The sequence below is a fragment of the Agelaius tricolor genome, unplaced genomic scaffold (assembly GCF_023055355.1).
Source record: "Agelaius tricolor isolate 1412-34295 unplaced genomic scaffold, bAgeTri1.0.p SCAF_12, whole genome shotgun sequence".
NCBI classification, from domain to species: domain Eukaryota; kingdom Metazoa; phylum Chordata; class Aves; order Passeriformes; family Icteridae; genus Agelaius; species Agelaius tricolor.
The window spans coordinates 4,244,332-4,269,972 of record NW_027269272.1 but is presented as its reverse complement, the minus strand read 5'-3'; the positions used below and the strand labels follow the sequence as shown (position 1 = coordinate 4,269,972).

General features: G+C 39.6%; 1 protein-coding gene across 6 annotated transcripts in view; it reads right to left on the bottom strand.

The window, feature by feature from the left end:
* Positions 1–25,641, bottom strand: part of CLSTN2 (calsyntenin 2) — a 347,811-nt gene that overhangs the window by 202,322 nt on the left and 119,848 nt on the right. For all 6 annotated transcript variants that reach the window (XM_071437165.1, XM_071437166.1, XM_071437167.1 and 3 more), the window contains exon 2: positions 10,114–10,236. In XM_071437165.1, the coding sequence (XP_071293266.1) occupies positions 10,114–10,236 (123 nt within the window). The remainder of the gene's footprint in view (positions 1–10,113; positions 10,237–25,641) is intronic.

Sequence of the window (25,641 nt, the reverse complement as noted above, 5' to 3'; positions counted from 1 at the left end):
ATCCTATGGCAGCAGCCCCAGAGAGATGGACTGAAATCAACACTGTTGTGTTTTCTAAAGGGCACTGAACACTGACAGATGGCAACAGCTGGGGCAAATTCCATTCAAGGAAGCACTTTTTAATCAAAAATTTTATACAAAGCGTATGGGGTTTTTTATTGCACATGATTTCTCTTTCATTGCACATGATTCCCACTGCCTTTCATGCTGCTGTTCCAGCAGGCAGCTGCCACACACAAGGACAGCACTGGGGCAGAGGTGGGCAAGCATCCATTTGAGCCAACAGAGCTGCAGGATTTTGCCCTTTGCTGTGTCCAGTTTTAGGGAAGCCCTGCAGAGGTGAAGCCCTGGGAGAAGAGGCCATGCAGAAACAGCTCCCAGCTCCAGGGAAGCTGCTGGGGGGGGATGTAGAAACTTTGCTGTCCTAAATAAGGTATTCTAGTCCAAAAGCATCTGAAAGCTGATGTTAAATTGCTGCCATCCTTTCAATTCTAGCACAACTATTAATTACAGTGTTATATTTCATTTCTGTCCTCTGGATGCCACACCAAATACAACGCTCACTTTTCCTGCCTTCATTCATGACTTTTTTTCATTAGCACACCTGGAAGCTCTCCAAGCAGGCAGCAGCAAGGAGCAGAAGTCTTGTCAGAAATATCCATTAAATCTGTCACAAGCACTAACAGATCAATCAAGTACCAATGAGCTTTTCAGAAATTTTTTAAGCAGCTGGTTAAAAAGGGACCCACCTGACTTGAAAGCTTTTCAGCAACAACAAAACACACTGGGCCTGACATGCTGTGGTTATCATATCCACTGCTGCAGAATCACAGTTACTTAAATTTCTTTGTCATGAGACAGGAATGCTTGAACTAAAGTTAAATTTAATTGACTAAATAATTTTAAAGGAAATTAGTTAAATTTAAACACAGTTTTTGATGGAGATGGATTCCTACAACAGGCTGGCAATTGCTCTCCCTTGTAAACCTGAATTATTTTTCTGTTCTTTTAAACTTTATATAAAGGGCAAGTAAGTTAGAGTACATAATTATTTTTAAAAAACTAACAAAAAAATCCCATTTTTAAAGGTAATGTAGGTTTCTTTTGCAGTCTGTTTATGTCACCATGCTAATTGCACACCAGCTAACTGGAGTCACAGTCCATGAAGTAACTAAAAACCAATCACTTCCAGGAACTAGTTCTTTTTCTCTCAACCTTTGCATAATTTTCACCTAAGAGACAGTGCTGTAAGTGAGGGAAACTGACCTATGATGTGAAATACTTTATTACAAACTCAGTGTAAGGCAAGTGTTTGTGTGGATACAAAGTGCATACGCTGGTTAATTGTGTCCAAAAGCTGCTGTTACACCAGAGAAGCTTTGCAATAACGTGCATCATAAATGCCTATATCACATCTGCCTGTACTTCATACCTATCAGTATTCTGTCTGTTCATGCCCTTCTGTGTTTTCACTAAGCACAGAATGTCTCAGGCTCAGGGCTGTGGAATAATAATAAATAAATAAAACAAATAAATCAATGAAATCCTCGAGACTGACCCAAGGCACTGGGGGGGAGGCAAAGAGCAGGAATCCCAGAGTGGGACCACACAGCTCTCCAAGGAGAGGATCCCAGCACCCAGGGGATGACTGGAGCTGTGTGGATGGGATTGAGGGCCCATTTTCCATCACTTGTCCTCCTTGATTGACCTGGCCTGAGCCAATCAGCTGGGCAGCTCCAGTGGCTGCCACCAGGCAGGAGCAGAGTCTCTGTTGAGCCTGGGGCTGGCAGAGTGTGTGATCCTGCAAAAATCTAACACAAATTATGTATTGTTTTCTCAAAGCATTCTGAACTCTACTATGTTTATGTTCACCACCACTATGATGGAGGTAACAAACAAAAAAAAAATCTAATATTGCCTCCACTGTCCTTTTTAGACAGCCTTTCAGTCTGAGAAACAAGAGCTAGCCTGACATCTGACAACATTTAAAATAATATAAAGACTTGGTCCATTTAATACAGAAGCATTGGACTTCATTTATAAAGGGAGAGGTTGTTTCCAAATTACTGAACAAAATTGCTATGTGTCAGTCTGGTGGCACTGTTACACCCCCTACAAACACACCCATGCCATAAATGGGTGTGGAACAGAAAACAGCTGAGAACAGCAAATCCTCCTTGTGCTGGGGCTGCACTCAGAGATGCTCAGTGCTCCACAGTCACTGAGATAAAACCACTGGGAGAGGTTTTTTTATAATCTAAGCAGACAGAACAAAAAGACAGTGGAGGAAACCACAAGCCAGGAGAACAAATTGGTTGGATGTATTTCACACAGCCAGAAACAGGAGAATTGAGCAGAAAATCAATGACCTAAACCACCTGTCCAGAGTTTGAATTCTTTATATTGTCCTTCCCCTTCTTGCTTCATAAAAGTAGCATCACAAGCATTTTTTAGGTAGCCCTAGCAAGGAAAGGGATCAACAGCACTTTCAGGCTATTGGGAGTGCTTGTTCTTGTCCAGAAAAAGATTTTTTTTTCAGCTGAGTGGAAAGAAGCAGTTTTAAAGAAAGTGGGGGCTCTTATCTATTCTTTCCACAAGATAATTGTTGACCAATAAGCACAAGGAGCTCTAAAGAATAAATAATTACCTATTCAGGCTATTCTTTTAAAACATTTTTAATATTTAGAAAGCATTACAAGCAAGAGGCTTGTCCCTGCTGCTTTACACTAACTCAAGTACTTCCATTCTGAGGAATACATTTTAAAACCTTTTGATTTGATTTTTAAAGCAAGCTGCAATCCTGCAGTGCCAATTTTGTTGCAGTAAACTTTTAAGTGGTGAATATTCCCATTCTACTTGTTGCATTACTAACACTTCCTGGCATTATAAATTATTTTTCTAAGTCTCTATAAAGAATGCTGCATGCTTTTACAAGCAGTCCTTTTAGGTTTTCATCATCATTCACCTAGGAACATGACAACACAGGAACTCACACATAAAAGGAAATGATTTATGTAAAGGAGAGAGATGTAATTGAATTAATGGGTGGACCACAGATGGAATGAAAGTGTGAAGAAAGTTATTAGAGTGGAATTTCCATTATTTGACTCAGTTTGTTCCTTCCTTTGAGTCCTCACTCTGTTCCTTCAGCCCTCCCTCTGAGGCTCTCTCCTGTTATTGCAGCACTGGAAGTAAAGATGGGTGCAGATTTTGGATTCTCAGGGTCACACACACTGGAGAGCAGAAGTGAGCAGCTCAAGTTTACTACTTCTCAAATGTCAAATAGTGAAGAGAATCAAACTACACAAGAAGAGAAAATGTCCTGGGGTACCATCCTTGTTTGCTTCAACTGGCTCACCATGAATCCTCATAGCTTGGAGTTATGCTTGCTAGCATAGTTATTTGAAAGAATTTCATTTCTATCAATACATGTTAGAAAACATCCATTTCTCCCTGAAACTGTAAGAAGCTAAGCAGTTCTGATTTCCACTGCAATCTCAATGATGAGGGATAACCAGAGCAGTTTTACATTTTTCACCTGCTCACATTTCTTTAATATAGGAGCCTGTTCAGACCTCAGGTAACCCTCCATGTATCACTCAAACCAGAAAAGATGACTAATTCTCATCCTTTTTTACCTCCAAACAGATGAGTTTCCTATGCTGTCCTTCCTGACTTGCAGAATTTGAAATCCTTGAAGAACCACCTCTGATTTTAGAGAATGTCTAAAAAGTGTAGAAACCACATCTAACTCCACAGCAAAAAATCACATCTCAAAAGCAAATGACATCTTAATTCACACTAAAATGTTTCATTGCAGAAAAAAAAAAAAAGTCAAAATAGCACCTCAACAAAATAAATACTTTCTGCAGCTTTTAAAATATTTTGTTGAAAATAAAAGGATTTATAGTTCATTGAAATAAATGACTTCATATTCCAGCTGCAGAATCAGGCACATTGCAATGGCTCTCATACAGCAAAGCTTCATTAGTTTCAAGGGAGTGTGACACAAAATCTACATCAGCAGCCAAGAAATGTTTAGACCTGTAGGCTTAGCAATTCCAGTACTCCCCACTCAAGCTTCTCTCTTGTGTTCTGAAAAGACCAAGAGTTTAAAAACTCTCACTATTTTCCTGGCACCTTCAGTGACAATCTGTTTCAACTTAACAATTTTTTACTTAAATGGTTATTTATTATCAGGACTATAAAATGACAGATTCTGTCCCTGTTTTATTGTCTAGGGTTGCAATCCACTGTAATATCCTGCCCTATTTTTCTAAAGATCAAGTCTTGTACATAAAGAAAACTACTCAAAAGCAGTTAGTTCAAATGTATCACAAATCACTATTTTCCATCACTAGTTTTAAAAGTCCAGGTGGATATCACCAGAATTCCTTGGTTATTTTCATTGATTCTTTCTAGTTTCAAGTAATTTAGCATATTTAGGTGTAACAAAGTACCTCAACGTTCCCATTCATTATTGATTTTATCTGTCAGGAGGAACTTGCATTCACTCCCAAGCCAAGCATGTAATTCTCATTTTCTCCCTAGTCCCTTCCTCCTGCAATGAAGACCCCTCAGCAGCCACTAAAAGCTCCATCAGAACAGCCTGAACCCTGACCCTTCAGTCTTCTTTGGACACACTAATGTTGCCTACTATTACTTCCCAGCAGTAAAAGTGACTAGGAAAGGCAATCACAGAAAATAACCAAACTTTAAAGCCTTCAAACCCCTGATCTCTGAGCTTCAGGGACTAGCATAGGTCACTGTGAGAGTGACTGGGTTTTTTAGCGTATTCTAAATCTGAAACCTGAGCATGTTTATCACTTTTAACTTTACTGGATGATAAGCAGCATCCCTTAAGTCAAAACCAGCATCCCCAGAGTTAATTGTGCTATTACCAATCTTATATTTTACTTAGATTAGGATCACTGTGAAGAGATTTTTTGCCTTTGAAGGCTAAAGCCTTAACTAATTAAGCTACAGTAATAAATGTAAGCTTCAAAGCTAGAAATTAAAAATCATTAAAAAATTGTTATGGACAACTGCAACACTCCATGGCTTTGCCTGCATGTCATATTTTTTTGATCATGCCTCATTTTCACAGCAAAATATTTAACACCAATGAATTCTGAGCATCCTAAACTGACTCGTGTTCTAAGTCTGGCTGACAGTGAGTAGAAATAATAATATCCAGAATGACAATTTTAGAATAACTTCTGTATTTTCAATGTTGCAGCAAAAGGATAGTTGTTATTAATGCCACTGCTTTTCAATACAAACAAACAAATAAACAGCAAGGAGGCTGGACAGCTTCACAGTCTGAAGCAGAGAAATGGGATTTTGTGTTCAGTCCCTGGGTGTAAGTGGGCTGACAAGTGCTGGATTTGCTGTGGTGTAGCTGAGAATACACACTCCTCTGAGCTACTAAAATAACCAAGAAGATTTGGAGAGTTTGTGGTAGCATCTTGTAGTTTAGTGAATATTCAGGCATCCTTCCTGGCTGGTTTTGTTGTCTCCTTATTCTTTACAGTGCTTTTAGCACAGCCAAAACACAGTCAGAGACTGAGACTCCATGTGCTCAGGAGGTGTGAACTGGAACTGCTTTGAGACACACATTACTTGTCTGGGGGGAGCCAGACCTCTTCTCTTGCTAAGAAAAGCTCTCTATAAATTTATCAAGACCATAAAAGTAGCTGAAGATGTAATGGGCCCAGCTCACCCTGGTACAATGACCTAGCTCAGCCTTGCTGGGACACAAGGCACTCAAATGTGACTTTACCAGCCCAGAAATGGGGGCACAGTGACAAGTTTGACTCTTCTCTTCCAGGGTGAGAGGGGACATCCATCACCTCCCTGCCCTGAGTGTTACCTCCTGTTTTTCTGCTTCAGAAAACACCACGAGCAGCAGAAACCCCCTCCACACCAGGCTGTTCAGGATGCTCACAGTGCTTTTAGGGAGGAACATAAAAAGCTTCTGCATAAAAAGAATAATCTGCTTTGCCTTGTGGATAGGACTAAAACAGCTAAAACCACTGTACAGAAAGTTCAGACCAAGCTTCATGAAAAACCAGGAATGTGGTGAAGTGTGCAGCAGATCACCCTGGGAAGCTGTTGCATCTCTGCCACTCCAGATCTACAAGATTAGGACAGAAAACTGTTTCAGCTGTTTCTCAGGAATGACAAGGGGCCTGCCTTGGGCAGGAGCATGGACTGATGACATCCTGGAGTTCCTTTCAGATCTGTTTTTGCACAGCATTGCTGATGAAATGTAATTGCTGTTGTTAGAATGCAGGAAGATGTCTCCTCCAAAAGCCATCCATCATCTCCCATCATTTTGTGAGGGACAGAATCCTGACAAACTGATTCAGTAGATCCCACCTTGTTTCTAGCCAAACCACCCCTAAGGCTGAACTGTTCCAAGTTCTTTGTGGGTTTTGTAGGGGTTCATGTTCTGGGGGGCATTTTTTGGCCAAGGGGAGGGAAGGAGGGTCAGGGAATGTCTCTGATACCCTGCAAAAGGCTCCAGGATGAGTTTAGTTATTTTAAAGGTCAGTTGTATTTCAACACCAGTCTGTGAAAATCTTTTTTGGGCCAGGGCGTGAAAAACTGAAATATGGAAAAGTGCTGATCCTGAAACTTCTCACCCTTAGAAGCTTATACTAGTATTTTCAAGCTTTCCTTCCAAACTAGGAGACAAAAAAATACAATTGCATAAAAAAGAGAAAGTGAGGTGTGCTTACACCATGGTAATTTTAAGAACCAGGACTTTACATATACTTGAATTATTCACAATAAATTCATTAGATAAAGAGACATGAAAAGCCATTCATTGCAATCTTGTGAAAGTCTTTGTGCTCCAGTTATGAAAAGTGCTGATCACATTTGACAGCCAGCATTTTCACAGGCACATTTAGTCCTGTTAGTCTCTCCTTAGTCCTTCCTGGAAACACAGACCTGTCAGGAAGGTAACTGCACAGAACACTCCTATTTCTCCTGTCATCACCCTTGATGTTTAACATTAGATAGAGGTGAAAAAAAGTGCAGATTACAGTAATTTTCTCCTGTGACCACTCAGGTTTGATGTGCACCATAATGTGTGCACTCCTACAAGGGGTAGACAGACTTACCTTAGTAGGCATGGTGATGAAAAAAGGCAGAGGTATTAGGAAAAAAGTTCAAGTTTCCATAAGTGAAAACCAGTTTGGAGTAGGCCTGTGCCACAAGCAACATTTAAACTAAACAAAGGAGATCACAGGAATGGGTACAGAAAGCATATCAAAGCACTAAGGGCAGGTAAGAATCACTGAATAGCAAATGCCTCTTAACAGAGTTAAGTGTTCTTCTTAGTAACAAAGTAATTACCTGGTGAAAAATTATTTAGCCAGGTGAAAAATATGAAATGCATGAACTACCTGTGCACCAGGGCAAGCAGCAAGGAACAAACACAAGGACTAAGTTAAGCACACGCCCAAAAGAACTACACCCTCACTACCAACATGTAAATATGGAATAAGTATAAGTTAGTAGATAAAATTCAATTCAATGAATGGGTGTTTCCCCTACCATGACCTGTCCCAGTGGTAAATCCTGGACGTTTCCCTAAGCCTGTCACTGAAGGAAGACGAGCACTTCAAAGGGAAGGCATTGAGAAGAGCAGGAGGATTTCACAGTTCAGATAACATCCAGCTCTGTACAGGTGTGCCCTGGGAACATCAGCCTGGGCTAACTGACACTGCTCTGCTCCAGGTCTGGCCCTGTCCATCTGCATCAACTCCTGCCCATCTGCACTGAATGGATACATGGCAGCTGGGTTGTTGTCTTTTTTGTTTGGTTTGAGATCTGGGTTTTGTTTTGGTTTGTTGGAGGGGATCTTTTGTCAATAGGTTTTGTGTGGGTTTTTAAAGTCAAATGCACACTGGTACTACTGAAAAAAAAGTTTACTTTTATAAGGTAAAACAAATCCTGATGGAAGAGCCAACCATCTGCCTGCAAACCATTGCAGGGGTTGTTGCAGAGGAAGAATTCACAGAAATTTAGTCTTACTACAGTTTGCTCAAGGAGATCTTAGCAGACATTTCAGCACAGATCAGAAACTGCCCTGATTTATTCTTGAATCTGGGCCCATTAAAAAAAACCAACCAACCAAACAAACGTGGAGAGCTTTCCAAGCACTAGAATTTTTTTCTTCCCCAATAGTTGCACAAAATACTGAAAATATTAACAGGATGATGATAAAGGAACTGTTGGAGCTCTGATTTTCTGTTACACTTGAATACTGATATATTATAGAACTGCAATTTCCACAATCAAATAAAATATGGCCATAAAAGACATTTCACATTACCACACTATTACATGTACACCTACTGAATATTTTTAATGTTGTACTTGTATCTGTTTCAGTTTTCTCCTGCTAAATACATGATGTAAATTTAATTTCCCATAAAAACCCTTAATAAATTAATGATATTATGAAACCAGATAAAAGTACATTATATTAAATCAAAAACAACAACAGAAATAGTAAGTTCCTCCAACAATCTAAAAAGACAGGAGTTTTTTTAAAAAGTGCATAGAGGTTTTTCCAAAGGCATAGGGAATGAAGTGTTCCATCAGTACTATAATGCTATGCCTGGACTGCAGATCATGAGGCCAAATATTATCAGGAAATAAACTATTAGTATCAGGGAATACACAGAAAGTATTTACCCTTGTAAGAAGCAGATACTTCTTACAATATAAATACTTTGAATTAATAAATGGAGAAGCTAGATTAAAACTACTGTCTGATGTAACCTTTATCACAAAAGCCAGTCTGTCTGTGTAAGTTCAGTATTTCAAGGGATGATTTTCTACACAAAAAGTAAAGCGCTATATAATGAAAAATGTGTTGATTCTCCCAATGTAAAAGCTGAAGAAAATAATCAGGTTAACAAATTCCCAGTCAGCAGAGTTTGCAGTGTCAGTGACAACAGCAAATGATTAACATCCCTGGAAGGATCCTAAGGGAATGCAAGGAAAAGAACCAAATCTAAGATGGAACACACACAGTAATAGAGGGAAAAAATGACAAGGGCATCTTTTCACTAGGAACTGATCTTCATGCAGCCAAGAATCACTGGGCACCATGAGCAACAAACAATCTTGATATTAAAATGGGGTTCAATGTATAAAAACCATCTGGGAGCCCTGGCTTGGCAGGGTAGGAGCTGATGCCACTTTGGGAAAAGTGACTGAGAACAATTGTTGGGGATGCTGTAAAATGCTGTTTGGGACAAGCACTTGGACTTCTGCTTCCTGAACATGACAACTCCCCAAGAACAAGTACACTCACCTTTACCAGTTCCTTTCCTTAGAAAAGGTGAAGATTCTAAAACAATATCATCTTTTGAACTACTGCACCATCTTACAGCTATCAAGCTTTACTATTCTCTCTTTTCTTCAAAAATTCTTTTTAATGAAAGAGGCAATTTAAGAGACAACTTGCTCAACATGAAGAAGTCCCATATTCTGTTTAAGGGACTCAGGACAGAAAAAGTGTCAGGAAAAATAAACTTAATATAAATGCAAACTTGTATATGACATACATCTATCATTCAGCAACCTGAGCAAAATTGTTCGAAACCTCCATTAAATTTTCTATCAAAGTCTTGACAGCTAAAAGTACTTACACAGGAAGATATGATTTGAGCAACTTTAAGTATTTGTCACACATTTTGTCCATAGCCAGGGAGCAGAACAGGAAGAGAGAAAGCAGGGGCTTTTACTGCTGAACAAAATTAATTATGTATTATTACTTCAGGCAATTGCAATGATTAATTTCTATAAAAGCAAATTCAAGTGTAATTGTGTAATTATTGTGTTTTCATTAAAATATATCGATAGTGGGTGCCTGCTGCATTATTCTCTTTATTCTGTTCTGCCTCACAACAAGTTCAGTGTAGGAAACACCTCATTTCAGGACCTATGGGCAACACTCAGGTCTGAGTACTCAGACACAACCTTTACATGTGCCCTTCAAATTACACTGGAAATTTCTTCCTTACAACTGCCAATAAATTCAAAATGCAGTTCACAGGCTCAAATGCTGCTGCTCATGAACATTCCTACCTGCAAAGGGAACAGGTGCATCTTTATCCAAAGCAACTAGGGGAGGATCCAAAATCACAGTGTCGTTGTTTTCAGTTATGATTCCATGGTACGATGTCTCAATCCAAGGTTTGTGTTTATTCACTAGAAAAGAAGAAACCATGCCTAATTAATTTGGTTTGTGTTTCATATCCATTCAGCTCATTTTATCTATAAAGAGAAATTATTTAATATACTTCCAATATTAATGGTATTACTCAAAAGCCACTAACAAATTACTCAAAAGCCACTGCAATAAACATTCAAATATAAAAGCAAAATGACATGCACATTGTACTGCACTCAACACTTGCAGATATCCCTCCAATTAAGACACTGAATAAAAAGGCAATTTGCAAAATATTTTTGATGTGTTCTCAGCTGTCAGCCTGACTTGGTTCAGAGAGTTTTGCAGGAATTAATTTCAGTTGCAAAGCCCTGGTACAACAGAAAGGGCTTGAGAAACCCAACTTGACAAGACACAAAGCAGAAGGGTGGGGGAGAACACTCAACTCTTGGTCACCTTCTTACTTTGTATTTTTGGAACGATACCTACAATTACATCTGTGTTTTGTACATTGCAGAGAAAACAAACATCTGCATTTAAATTACTGATAAAAGTCTGCACTTCTTCACAATTTAACCAGGGGATCTGAAGTTTTTCTGAAAAAACCTGTCCTTCAAATCCAGCTGTTGAACATTTGGATATCTGGTCTTGAAGCACACAGGAAGATCACACAAAAAGACACTTTAAGGAGAGACTACACTACACCATCAGATTGTCTTATTGCTGAACCCTCTCCATTTACACCCCTCTCACCATCCATCTCCTATTGACTGGAAAGGATGAATACACAAAATGAAAAGGAAGAGGAAAATGTAAGAGGCTTAGCTTTGCTGTGGTTATAAATTGAGATTTCTTCCTGCAGGCAAAATCTGAATGTTATGTCACTGGAACTCCTACATAAGGAATACAATGGTGACAGCTAAATGAATTTCAGTTTAAAGAATGTACTCCCCCAGGCAAGAGGGAGCACTGCACCAAGGAATATCTACCCCATTTGCAGCAAACTCAGATGCAAGGTAATTTCTATAGCTATTATATAGCTGTGTGTACCAGATGCTGAGGAAAATACTTGGTGAGTTAACAGAAATGACCTCAAAGATGGAGAGTCGACACTTGGAGTGAAACCAAATTTAAAAATAAATAAATAAAATAATTATGAGACCAAACAAAATCTTCAGATATAACCCTAAACCCTTTCCTGTCTTGTCTTCTGTAAAAACCCCAGACATCAATGAGATTCAAGTTTCTCCCTTTGTGAAGAAAGCAGCAAAACCACCAAGACAAGACAAGGCTCTAGCCACAGGTAAACGTGGGCAATTAGCAAATTATTTTTTCACTGGCTATTTGGGAAAGCATACAAATATATTTATGGCAAATTGAAGTTTATTCTGTTCCTTTGTTGCTCCTTTGTTTAACCAGTTTGTTTAGGAAACTGTGGACTTGGGAGAGTGATCCTTCTAAAGCTGAATTATTTTATATTCTAGCACTCATCTGAGAGCTCTGAGTTCATTCCTATGTTGCAATAGATCTTCTTTCAGAAGAAAACCTACTTATCTTCACAGTAGTTGGTTTTGCCCATTTTTGCTATAACTAAGCAACAGGAAGATTAAACTGGGGCTGTGTCAGGGAAAGGTGAAATGGAAAACAGGGATCTCAAATCTCTATCTTGTAATGACTGTACAGCCAGAGGAGAGATTGGTGAGTTTATGTAATAGATGAAGGCCAAAAGTCTTGTCAATGTTGAAAAATGAGAAGTGATAGATGCAATTTCAGAGCTTTTTATGGCATTTGGGATTCTGGTTTGCAGGGCAGTTGAAGCATCCTGTATTTGTTAATAGAATATGTGAATTCCTGAGCATGCAGATACTCCAGTGTGCTCCAGTGGCACTCAGGTGTGGCTCACAGGCCTGGGGGGACACAGGCAGCACTGGACCAAAGGGCATCCCCTGACTGCAGGCAGATGCAATTGAACCACAATGAGACAGTGAACAGGAGCTCACATGAAAAGGGAACTCCTTATTCAACTCAAATTTCAACTACCAAATGCTTTTCATTCCTCCTGATTCTCTTAAGGGTCTGAGCTCTTTAAAAAAACCAACCAAACAAAAAACCCCAACAAGCAAATAAAACAAAAAAAGCACCAAAACTTTCTTCTTACTGATTCCTAGGGAATACTTATGATGGCACTTTTACTTAAGGAACTCTCAGAATACAGTGAGTGCAATTCTACCAGCCTTAGCTCTCTCCAGTTGGTGTTCAATGAGCAATAACAGCAGTCAAATGAGTGGCAGCAACATCATTCCTTAAATTATATTGGGGAAAGAAAAGAAAAGTACATTATGAACCAATGCTACAGTTTAGACCTTAGAGACTGGTATTGGGAAGAGGAAAAGAGCAATAAAGCCAAAGGAAAATAAAATAATATATCAAATTATTTGCAAGCTCTTGTCTTAGAGATGAATTTCAGAGATACATCCCCAAATGTAAAAACTGTGGCTATAAAAGCTTTGTGTGACCCGTGGTGTGGAAATTTTACAAATGGAAAACATCCATGCTCTTTGGGAATGCAAAGCAATTCTTTTGCATCAGACGATGTCTCTTCAAATATTTTCACATCATGAAAATTATTGATCCTTTTGCACTGTTTTGGATTCTTCCTTTAATTTAAGAAATCTCTAATCCTGAGATGAGCAGCTGGTGTTCTGGCTGGGGGGCTGTTTATATTCTCCCTGCTAAAGGCTGGTAAAATGTTACCATACCATACCAACTAACTGCAGAAACCACTCCACAGGCTTTCATAAAATAAGAGACTATAAAGGAAAAACCTTCATATGTAACATGAGCAATAAATACTTTAGAGACAGAAGGACAACTACAAAATATTAGACTGGTTCAAGCCAGTGTTTATCCACAGGTTAACACAGCCCTTCAATCTCTGGTATTTTCCTATCCTTATGCAGTGTCTTCAAAAGAAGAGAATTTTCAAAATTCAAAAGTGTTTTGTCTTGCCTTATTTGAGCTACTGATTCTACTTTGGGATGTGTGAGTTGGATTTTAGGTTCCCAAAAACATAGTAGTGCCCCACTGCATTTATTTAAACCCCACAACAAAACCATTTTACCATGCTATTTCAGGCTACATGAAACTGTATGTCTAACTAGAAAAGAAAAAAAACAAATCACATTATTGAGAAAGTTCCATAATTTTGATTATATACAGTACTTATTAGGATATTTTAAAGATTAACATGTATCCTTTTGGAATTCTTTAAAGTTTTAGATAGGATGTGACTTTTTAATTTTATCTTTAAATGGAAAAGGCAGGAATGGTTAAAAAATATTTCAATGCTTCTCAGCAATGCTTACCAATTCACAGCATTCTATAAAGTGACGTGACAGGCAAGCTACTTTTCTTTGGTTTGCATTTGCTAAAGATGATGGAAGAGATCTATACACAGATTTCTATGTGAAGTTTCAGGAACTAAAAAGGCAGAGCACTACACAGCCAGTCAAGTTCAAATGAGCAAATAAGCTGGATCATCAGCAGGTTAAGAGTTATACAAGAAAACTTTTCCCTCTTAAGGCATATTAAATTGTAGTAGAGTGATATTAACTCTAAATCTAGGGAAAAGAAAAAAAGGTTCTGTCTTCCTCACAAAAGATCTTCTCTGGAAGCATTTACTGAAAGCTGGAATCAGTACAAGGCTTGTATGAATTCAAACATATTTAGTTAAGACATAAAGATACCCTCTGGGTTGTTTGTCTTTTTCAAACTTGCCTCCCTTCCTGTAATTTATTAGTCATTTATATAAATCCATACTATAAATAATTTATACCATCTATGATCAGGCAATTAATCCTCCTTTATTACAGCTCGAGGTTGATCCATTACTATTTGTCTGCACTGTGCATTTCCCAGTCTGTCCCATGAAGGCTGTGATCACAAGCCTTGGGGTGCAGTGGAACCCACATGCCAGAAAAGTGTCACAGACATCTTTTATGAAAAACCCTTTCCTTAGGATTTTTCCTCCTGAGAAGCTGAGAGGCCTCAGGAACAAAATGTACCCAATGGTTATCTGCTGCTGTGGAATGCAACAGGTGCAGCTGGGATTGGGCTCATGGGGTTGTTTCTGATTAATGGCCAATCACAGTCAGCTGGCTCAGACTCTGTTATCATTCTCTTTTTCTATTCTTAGCCAGCCTTCTGATGAAATCCTTTCTTCTATTCTTTTAGTATAGTTTTAATATTATATATATATAGATAGATATAGATAATACTATATATATATATATATATATATATATATATATATATATATATATATATATATATATATATATATATAAAATATGAAATAATAACTCAAGCCTTCTGAAACATGGAGTCAGATCCTCATCTATTCCCTCATCCTTGGACCCCTGTGAACATGGTCACAGGAAAGGGCCTGGGGATGCAGTGGAACCAGCCCTGTGTCAGAAAAGGGCCTGGGGATGCAATGGAACCAGCCCTGTGTCAGAAAAGGGCCTGGGGATGCAATGGAACCAGCCCCGTGCCAGGAAAGGGCCTGGGGATGCAATGGAACCAGCCCCGTGCCAGGAAAGGGCCTGGGGATGCAATGGAACCAGCCCCATGCCAGGAAAGGGCCTGGGGATGCAATGGAACCCCCATGCCAGGAAAGGGCCTGGGGATGCAGGGGAACCAGCCCTGTGCCAGGAAAGGGTCTGGGGATGCAATGGAACCAGCCCTGTGTCAGAAAAGGGCCTGGGGATGCAATGGAACCAGCCCTGTGCCAGGAAAGGGCCTGGGGATGCAATGGAACCAGCCCTGTATCAGAAAAGGGCCTGGGGATGCAGTGGAACCAGCCCTGTGTCAGAAAAGGGCCTGGGGATGCAATGGAACCAGGCCTGTGTCAGAAAAGGGCCTGGGGATGCAATGGAACCAGGCCTGTGTCAGAAAAGGGCCTGGGGATGCAGGGGAACCAGGCCTGTGTCAGAAAAGGGCCTGGGGATGCAGGGGAACCAGGCCTGTGTCAGAAAAGGCCCCTCTGTGCTCCCTCTGCAAACACACCGGGCACAAGAGCCCAAGCAGAACACGGCCAAGGAACCAACCCTGGTCTGAGAGTCTGAGGGAACTTCATGGCCCAGGACTGCTGTCCTGAAAGTCAGCCCAAGGACAGCCCCACAGGAAACAGAGATAGCACAGAGATAACACAGAGAAAGGCCCAGATGATGTTCAGAATGCCCAAACCTTGCTGACCTTGTGCAGGGTATTCAAGACTGCAAGACATGCACAGCACTTCCCGAAGGCAATCACAGGCTGTGCATTAAATCTTTCAAGTCCCAAAGGCTGTGAGCAGCAGAGCTGTGATTTGTCAGTGCAGAAGCATTATAGTAACAGGAGTACAATAAGGACAAAATGCATGAGGCCATCATCTTATGAGCAAAGCCATCTTTTCTCTAAGCTGAGACAGTCATTTGTTAGGGTGTGGGGAGAGGAGGAGGGGGTGGGAAGCAGCACGTGTACAAGGGACACATTACAATGATATTTGCAAAATTCAGATGGTTCCTGACTCAAATCAGTTAGAAAATGTCACTGATCCAAAAATAACACATCGGAAAAGAATTATGAAAGGAAAAAAGTGGCTATTAGAAGGTTTAACTCCTGACACCAGGGCAGGTTCAGTATTGTCAGTTGGTTTAATTGACGCTTTCTAAACTTCAGGCAGCTAAAACCTGAGGTAGCAAATTGTAATGGTTAAGAATTGCTTTATGAAAGCAAATGTTTTCTTTCTTTTTCTCCTCTAAATAGCACAATGGATTTATTTTCCATTTAATTGTGTTGATAATATGTTCTCTCATCTCTAGCTTAAAGAGCTTGTCAATTCCAGAAAAATTGGCAGAAAATTTAGGCTTTCTTACCACTTCTTTCAGCTCTAAGTCTTTTCATCTGCTGATTTAATGATCTTCAGCTCAGCCTGCTTGAATCCTGTGTAGGTATCAAAGGCCTTCCCCTCAGAACCCCCCAACCTGAGGATGCCCAGGAAGCCTTTGAGGCATGCAGGAAATCCCATTAACTCCTGCAGAATGTCAGACTGAACCTGCTGCCTGGGCATGCTGCAAGCCCTGCCCTTGAACAGCAAGGCATGGGGGATCCCACTCCCAAGGGATGCAGCTGCCACAGGAACAGCTGCAAGGGACAATGGCCCTGGCTGGAAGAGCCCTGGACAGCACTGACCTGGTGGTCACTCCTCCCTGGGGACAGTGCTTTCCTGGGGAAACACCACAGTGACACCTGTGGGGTCAGCCATGGACACAGCTCGGGCTCGCTTTTCAGGGGTTCTAAAGGAAATGGTAACTAAAACCACAATTTGTCCATTGTTGAGTTTCTGTGAGCTGTTCTCTGGAGAACTTTAACAGCTCTGGGCTCTGGACCAAGAAGGAGAAACTTGAAAGAGGGTGAGGTCAGAAGATGATTTTGACTCACAAGTGTGGCTCGTGCTCGTGTCATTCTTTGATGAACAAGTGAAAAGTTTTGAAATTTCATATCCTAGAAGAGAAATTCACTGGAGTCTCCAGTAGCTCCAGTTTCTGGTAACTGGATGTCACTACAGTGAAGTATTTCAGATGTCACTAAACTGAAATATTTCAGAGATTGTGTTCTACTAAGCAAGTCCTCCTCACACAGGTCCTACACGTGACCATATTGTGCACGTGTAGCTTTATAACAGAGACCTTAATTCCCCCAAGGTATGTCTTGAGATAGAAACCTGGATTTCTAGAATGAGCCAGGAATAGAAACCAAAGACAGCAGCAAAATCCCAAATCTCATAAAGTAGCAGCTAAGAACAAAAATGTTCAGAAGACAGGCAGATTTGGGGGCTTAGGTCACTTAAGAAATGAGGATTGGAGCTTGAGGAAGAATTTAAGACTGCCTCTGGAAGAAAGAGAAAACAAGAACATGGATTTTTACATGCATTTTTGAGGAAAAAGAAACTAAGTAAAAAGTGGAAACTGAAAATGGCTGTGAAGTAGGAGAAGTAAATAAATGTTTGCATTTTACAAGATTAAATCTGTCTCAGCATTAGGAAAAAAAAAAGAGTAAATTTATCAGGAGGAACTGTGTTTCCCTACCTACAAAAATCCTGAAAACTTTCCAGAAAGGTTCTGATGTAAAACACATTTTATATGCTTTGCCCAAAGACAAACTGTAGAGAAGAAATTTATTCTGTCCCACACACTTTGTTCTCCCTGTGATGCCATTGCATGAATAACTGAAATTCCAGTAGTTATGTTCTGGCTTTATTTTTAGATAGACAACTTTAAACTATAATGCTTTATGTGCTTTTACATAAAGTAATAACATGAAAATCCTGCCCCAATCAAGGCAATGGGAGTTTTGACATTAAGATCAGTTAAAGCAGAATTTATATGATTTATGATGTGTGATTATGAGATGTGAACTCTTTGGAGAACATTTTAACTGAGCAATACATTATGGGCAGTGCATCTCAGCAACATTAAATTACTCAGTGGAGCTCCTGTGGATACCTTGGCACTGCTTTGATTGTGCTGCACAGCAAAACCTATTCTGCACCAAGTTTTCTGCCATAAACACATTTTCTGGCCTCCAAGAGAAGGCATTTCAACAATGACAGTTCCCATCAACCAAATTTGTTCTTATATTACAAAAGGGGCAACATTTGAAAAGGAAGACTCTTTTGTTAGTAGCTAATTCTTATTACAAACTAATTTGACCAAAAGCACCAAGTGCCTTGCCTAACAGACTTGATAACATCAGTAATTACACTGCTGTTGGCTATTTCTAAAGTAAGATAACATACTCTGTACTTATTCTGACATATTGAGATGCTTATGCAGCCATAAATATGATTAATTCTCTTGTAAATCTGTTTGTTTGGGTTTTTTTGTGAGTGGGGGAGAGAAACTTCTTAACAGTGAGGAAATTAATATTACACATTTAACAGGAACTTCGTGAATGCTTTGCTCAACTCAAACCTGTGCTGTTCAGGAAAAAACAATCTAGCCACAAATTTTGTAGAACTCCACTTACAATACTGAGATGTAAAACTTTCAGCAGCATGTTTTACTTCTGATCCTTATTTCTGAAGAGCACATCTTGAATTTTCATATCCATACAGGAATTAATCTTTGCACCCTGTCTCATTGCCCTCTTTTAGGGAATGGATCACATAGTTGTGGTCTCTAGGCCTTGAAGTGCCTTTAAGCTTCAAAGTTATTTTAATTAACACAAAAGACATTTCAACTCCTTCATCAACATCAAATTTATCTACTGATAGTTGCCATAACAGACTTCAGAGAGTGCAAACCTGAATTCTGAGCTCCCAGTCCCCTCCTGAGAGCAGGAGGCTGTTCATGTCCCATATCTAAGGAACAAAATCAGAATTAGGGGATGAGTCTGTCCCACAGCTATCCACAGGAACCTTAACAGCACTTATTGATTGCATCCTCACACATGGAAATTACACACTTAAAAACCTTGGGGAAAGTATCCAATGACTTAAAAATATTTTCATTGATGTTTCAAGGGCACAAAAAAATCACAAATAAGGTGTTTTCCTATGTATTTACTTGCACTCAAAAAGCATTTCACTTATCTTGCTTATCAATGCTAATCTTCAATTCAACATGGATTCCTCATGAACAGCTTCATTCTCATTTAAACAGACATAAAAGCTTGAGATGCCCAATATTTAATCCTTCTATCATTTAATTTAACTTCCTTGCTATTTAATAACTCCACACTCACTGTATGAAGCTGCCCCAGTCTTACTCACATTATGTCTTTCATTTGGGCTGCAAGTTGTTCAGAACATGGATTTATTTTTCCATTATGAGCATTAACAGCAGGCTTTTTAACTTAACCTGACTCTTGTCCTTATTCCTTAAATAAACAAGAATGGAGAGAGCTCTGAAGGGTTCTGTCAGAGCTGCCCAGGGCTCCCAGCTCTGCTTCACTGACTGGACATCAATGCATTGGAAAGATTCCAGTATTTCATGTAATTCTGAGGAGCACACAGATCCCCAGTGAACATTTTTATCATGACAGTGTGTTTTCATAGGAAGCAAAAGAAATCAAATGCAGTGGTTGTGCAGAAAAGCAAGAGCAATCCCCTGAAAGCACCAAAGACAGACCTCACTGAGGAGCTGCAGGCCTGCAGGATGCCCTGTTTAACTGAAGAACTCAATTGCAATTGAACTAAAAAAGAACTAAATTGTAATATCCCCCTTACTGCCTAAACTACCAAAACCAGGGCCTTCCAATCGCTGCAATTTCTCCTATGAATGTCTCAGTTATGACATCTCTAAAGTGAACATTGCAGATGCTAATGAACTCAAGACATTTTAACACTGGCTGAGCAGATTTTCAAAGGTTTTTCAACACCTTATATTTCAGATTAGCACATTTTCCTTTGTAAATAGTACCTTGAGTTTAAGTTTTAAAAAAGGATATTAAGGTACCTCAGGCTTTACGCAATTATGTCTCAAGAGTTTCAGCAATACTCTGTAGCTGAGAACAGTATTTTGAAAAATTCCAAGTTAAAACCCCTATTACATTATGAGGCTAAAATAAATGAAAAAAAAGCCTTAAAAAATGGTAGCCTTTATAAAATTTCATGCCACACTGTTTTGATAGCACAGATTTGAGTGCTATCTCAGTATACAAATTTAATCTCACTGAAATCCCATGCTCCTACATACGAGCCTACACATTTGGAAATCTTGGGAATTGAGATAAATCCTAATGCCACGGATTTTAAAGGAGTCAGTAGTTTCTTTTTTTAAAAAATAGAAGAAAGTATTGATGTTCATCTTTTCATTATTTGTTTAAAATTAAAGATTTCCATACAGCAGGGGCTGAAGGATATTGCAGTGGAGAGAAGCTGATTATGTATAGGACAGGTGTTGCTGCAAATTACCTGTCCTCTACTTCATCCAGCAGATCTTGAAAAAAGCTACTCATCTTTTTTTTTCATATGGCCACCACTCCTTCCAAATGAACTATGTTGGTTTTTAAATTGTGACTTCACTACAGAAGAGATGCTTTATTCCCTGATGAAAACCAAGAAACTCCAATTCTTTAAGAGGGAATAATAGGAAGAGTGCAAGAAACTGAGAGAGATTGATAAATTCTAGGCACGTTTGTGTGTGGGCAAAGGCTCATGAAGCTGAAAGGTCAAGGGAGAGATGTGAAAATACACAGAAATCCATAGCTGGGAGCATGAGAACCCTTTTGAGTGCATATCCTCTGACAGTCTTGCATCATTTGTGCATTATGGATGGGCAGACCACAGGGGCACTGCAGGTGTCACATCCACTGTTCCACTGCAGGCTGTTCTCAGGGAGGGTGGCACAGCTCTGTTCCATGCCAGGCACAGGCTCATCACATTCTGTCCAACAGCCATGGACCAAGCCCACAGATAAACCACAAAGTGTCAAACCAGCAATGCAGGCAGAAGGCACCCGCAGAGAAACACGGCAGGAAGTCCATTTGCAAGCATTAATTTTGTGTTCAGATGCTGTAAGTCAAAATGTACCTCAAAATAAATCTATTAACTGACTTTCCATCCTCACTCCACACCTCTCAGAACCTACCTTTAAATGGCCTTTGTCACAGGGTCCCACACATTAATAAAACAAGGATTGCATAAGTTTTCCTACCATCAGTGCACAAGGCTGGTGTCAGCTGATGGTGCTGCCCTTGTCAGTCCCAGCAGAAAGCAGGAATGCAGTAAATGACACACAGGCAGGACAAAGGTAACCCTGGAGTGTCTCCTGCTTTGGTACCATTCTGGGCAGCTCTGTCCATGGTGGTCATTTCTGACAGACTCTCTGCTGTGTCCTGCTGTTCTTGGTTTTTGGGACAGAGCCCAACTTCTTTGCACTTTCATACAACAGCTCTTATTAGTTTGCAGTCCTGATTGAAGTTTCTATACACTCCAAAACAAATAATGATTTGTCTACCCCACAAAATCAATGGGAATGTGGCTGTTCCAGACATTGTAAGAGTCAAGACCTCTGTGTTTCAGCTCTCCAAGGCAGAGAATGCCTTAATTCCCTGGGCTATGGAATCCATTGAGTGAACACCCTGCTTTTCACAACTATTCTGCATTCTTCAGACATATTCTACCCACACTTTAATTTTTTCCACTGCATTTGTTCTCTTGTAACACCTCAGTCTAGACCTAGGAACTGCCTGAAAGAAATATGTTTTTAAGCTTTGATGCTGTTTCTGATTATAAATAGCTCTGACATCATAACAAAATGCTTAATTTAATTTATTTTTATGCACCTCCTCATTATCAATGCAGTCTTTATTTTTTCCAAGGCAGTCTTTTCTCTCAGTACATTTTCTATAGATTTGAATCTAAAATTATCACAAATCCTATTTGAATGGTTTACTCTTCCCTCAAAACTGCTTAACCTCTTTTTTTTTTGCATTTCAACCTGGAAACAGGCTCTAATTTTTCTTTCTTCCTTTAACATCCTCAAGTGTCTCCTAATTCCTGAGTGTTTTGAAACATATCAGTCTATTTACATAGAAATTATACTGCCAACAGCTAAGTTCTAAAATGCAATTCTTACATTAGCAAGTACTCTTTCCTCCTACCCACATTTATGCATTTAAATAACAAATGCTGAGTACAGGTGGAGCTTGGGGTGAAAGTGTGGCACAATTTGCCTGCATTAGGAGTCAGAGTTCCCAGAGCTCCAGTCAGAGCTGGACCATGTCCTTGCACCAACAATTAACACATTCTTGTCTCCATATGGATCCAATGACAGCACCAAGATGTTTTACTGTGTTATAGCCTCTTTGGGAATGAGAACAAACTATTAAATTCCACAAAAACGTAAGACAGATTTCCAGCTCTCTTAAATCTTGACTCTGAATCTTGACTCCAAGGGACCCCCCTGTACAACTGTCCCTCTCATGTTAGCCTGATCATATAAACAGGTGAGGAAGGAGATGTCCAAGCAGAGGAAGGTAAACCTAGAGACCACCTGAATGTGTGGGTTACCTTTTCTCCTCTCCCTGTTTCATTTAAAACATAACTGTGAAGGCAGCATTCTGGGGTCTGCACAGCCTTTCATCAGATGCCAAGGGAAGTATCATTCCAAGGTTTCTTTTAGGGTTTCTCCTTCTTCAAAATTTTATAATTCCTGCTTGCGTTTCTGCCCTCCTCGGGCAATAGCAAAAAGACTTTTAGACTTGAGGCACACCATACAGGTGTGAAAAATGCATTTATTTTATGATTGGATTTTTGCAAATATTAAAATGAATATTATATGTGTTGTGTTAGAAAGTAATGCTGTATTAATTCTCTTAAGTAGTGTGCTAAATATAGTTTTAGGTTATAAAAAATGTTAGAATAGAAACTATGCTATGTAGGATACTTTTCTTTAAAGAAAGGACTTGCAGCGAGACAGCAGCCACAGGACACCTCAATCTTTCAGAGAAAAAGAATTTATTGCCCCATTATCAGAAAAAACGAACTTCTTCCCACCTCAAAGATGCTGTTAGGATTCAGAAGAAGTTGATACTGACTGACCAGACAATCCTGTATTTGAATGGAATTTATGCATCATGTATGAATTGTATGAATATGCAACAGGCTGTTGCTTTTAAGGGTTAATCCTCTATTAACGTGGGTCCTTTTTGGGGTTATGCTGCCCAGAAAAAGGTACCCAGACGTCCGTAACTTTGTCTCTATTGTCTCATATTGTCCTAATCCAAATTGTCCAAATTATTATTACTCTAATTGTATTACTATTTTTATAACCATTTTATTACTATTAAACTTTTAAAATTTTAAAAACAAGTGATTGGCGTTTTTCACACAGGGGACCCCACAGGAAACAAAGAACCAGGGCAAGGCTGACCAATCTTCCTGCCTGTACAAAACCCCACAGTCAAACCTCCTCCTCATTAAAAACCTCATCAAGCCTACAGCTGGGTTACCCATAGGAGGTGATGAGGCAGCAGGTTCTGTGGGATGGGATATTCACTCACTCCAGTGGCATCCAAGGGACATCTGCTGCAGTAATTCCTGCCTGGCAGCTGTCCCCAACAGCAGACAGGGGGATCCACCAGCTCCTCCTCCCTTCCAGTCCAGTGACATTCCCAGCCCTGCTGCCTGCCAGGTTGTAGGAGCGATGGGGGTAGGACAGTTGGGATGGACAGAGAGCAGAGATCTCTGCAGCCAGGGCAGGAACTTGGGGTTCATTGCAAAGGGCCTGAGTGCAGGGCCCTGCTGGGAGCTGCCAGGCACAGCTGAGAGCAGGACTGAGAGAGGAGAGGGGAGAGAGGATGAGAGGGAAAGAGAGCAAAAGGGTAAGAGAGCAAAGTTCCCATTACAATACAATAAATCTTCTTCTGTGTTGAACATTCTGATTCTCACTCACCAATCTAGTACAAGATACAAATCCTATAGCATTTCCATACAGCCTATAAGAATCCCTACATTACCATCCTGTGTTACATTTTAAACCCTATAAACTCCTCTTTGGGCTCCTTCTGCCAAGCTGTAGGGTCTGCTCTGCCCCTTGGGCCTGTCTGCAAGCAGAGGGTGTTGTTCCATCAAAAGGGGATCACCTTCAGCTGGCCACACCATTGTTTTCTAAGATGTTCAGTAACTGAGGTATCTCAAAGCTTGCTTTCATTTCAATCTCACTTATAGTTTCCATATTCTCAAAAATTCTTTGCCAGACAATCATATTTATAAGGCTTTCCTGTTTTATCTTCCCCAACACCAGGTGACACTGCCAACCTGGGAATGGGGCCCTGAGCCTACCAGGCTGATGGGGTATGGGCAGCCACTGGGGCCCAAACAGCACTAAAGCAAATGGAGGAAAATCAGAAGATGATGGAGATTGGCTGGTCTGGCTCTTGGTGAAAAACATTCTGCTGTATTACAGGCCAGCAGGCACTCACTCAACAGTGAAAGAATCGAAGCCGGACAGGAGCTCCTGCCCTCGGGCAGCACAATCCCAAGGAATGCTCAACTGCTTAGGAGGTGTGAAAAACGCCAATCACTTGTTTTTAAAATTTTAGAAGTTTAATAGTAATGAAATGGTTATAAAGATAGTAATGCAGTTAGAGTAATAAATATTGGACAATTTGAATTAGAACAATATGAGACAATAAAAACAAAGAGTTACAGACATCCAGGTACCTTTTTCTGGGAAGCAGGAGCCCGAAAAAGGACCCACGTTAACAGAGGATTAACCCTTAAAAGCAACAGCCTGTTGCACATTCATACATCTCATACATGATGCATAAATTCCATTCAAGCACAGGATTCTGTCTGGTCATCATCAACTTTTTCCTCTGAATCCTGACAGCGCCTTTGAGGCAGGAAGAAGTTTGTTTCTTCTGATAATGGAGCAATAAATTATTTTTCTCTGAAAGATTCAGGTGTCCTGTGGCTGCTGTCTCACTGCGAGTCCTTTCTTTAAAGAAAAGTATCCTAGATAGCATAGTTTCTATTTTAACATTTTTTATAACCTAAAGCTATATTTAACACACTACTTAAGAGAATTAATACAGCATTACTTTCTAACAACACATCTAATATTCATTTTAATATTTGCGAAATATATATTCGCAAATATTAAAATGAATATTCATCTAGGGACAACACATCTAATATTCATTTTAATATTTGCGAAAAGAATATTCATCTAATATTAAAATGATATATTCATCTAGGGACAACACATCTAATATTCATTTTAATATTTGCGAAAAGTCAATCATAAAATAAATGCATTTTTCACAGGAGGTGACAACTTAGCTGCGTTTCTTCTCCAAAAATGAAAATACACATTTGCAGTACACATCTATTTTGAGAAACACTGGAACACTATATGCAACCAGTACATTTTCCTCCAAAACAGGTACTATATAATACTGGAATAATTAATTGCTCACAAGAGCTAGATAATAGTACTTGCATAAGATACATTCTTTATGTATACAAATGAATTAATTTCTGTCTGTCCAATCTCACAAACAGCTAAGCTTACGTTCCTTGCTTATTAGTATTCCCTGATAATTAAACAGATCTTTTCCTAATTACTGCTGTAAAAAGAGTTTCCTGGGCTCTGGTGAGTGCAGAAAAACTTGTCTGTCAAACAAAAGACTGACTGATGGAAGAAAAATGAAATTGCATCTTCCACCCATTTTGGTTTTTTTAGTTAATTGGTTAAGTCTTGTGACTAAATATCAAACACTATTTCCCCTCATCACTCAGTCCCTAATTACCAACCACCTCTATGAATTGCTAATAGGAGTGATTTTGGCCTGCGACATCTCAGCTTTTGTCCTACAGTACTGCAGATGGGACACATTTTATTGCAAATTTCATTTCATGCTTTTTATTGTGAAAGGTATGGAACACTGAA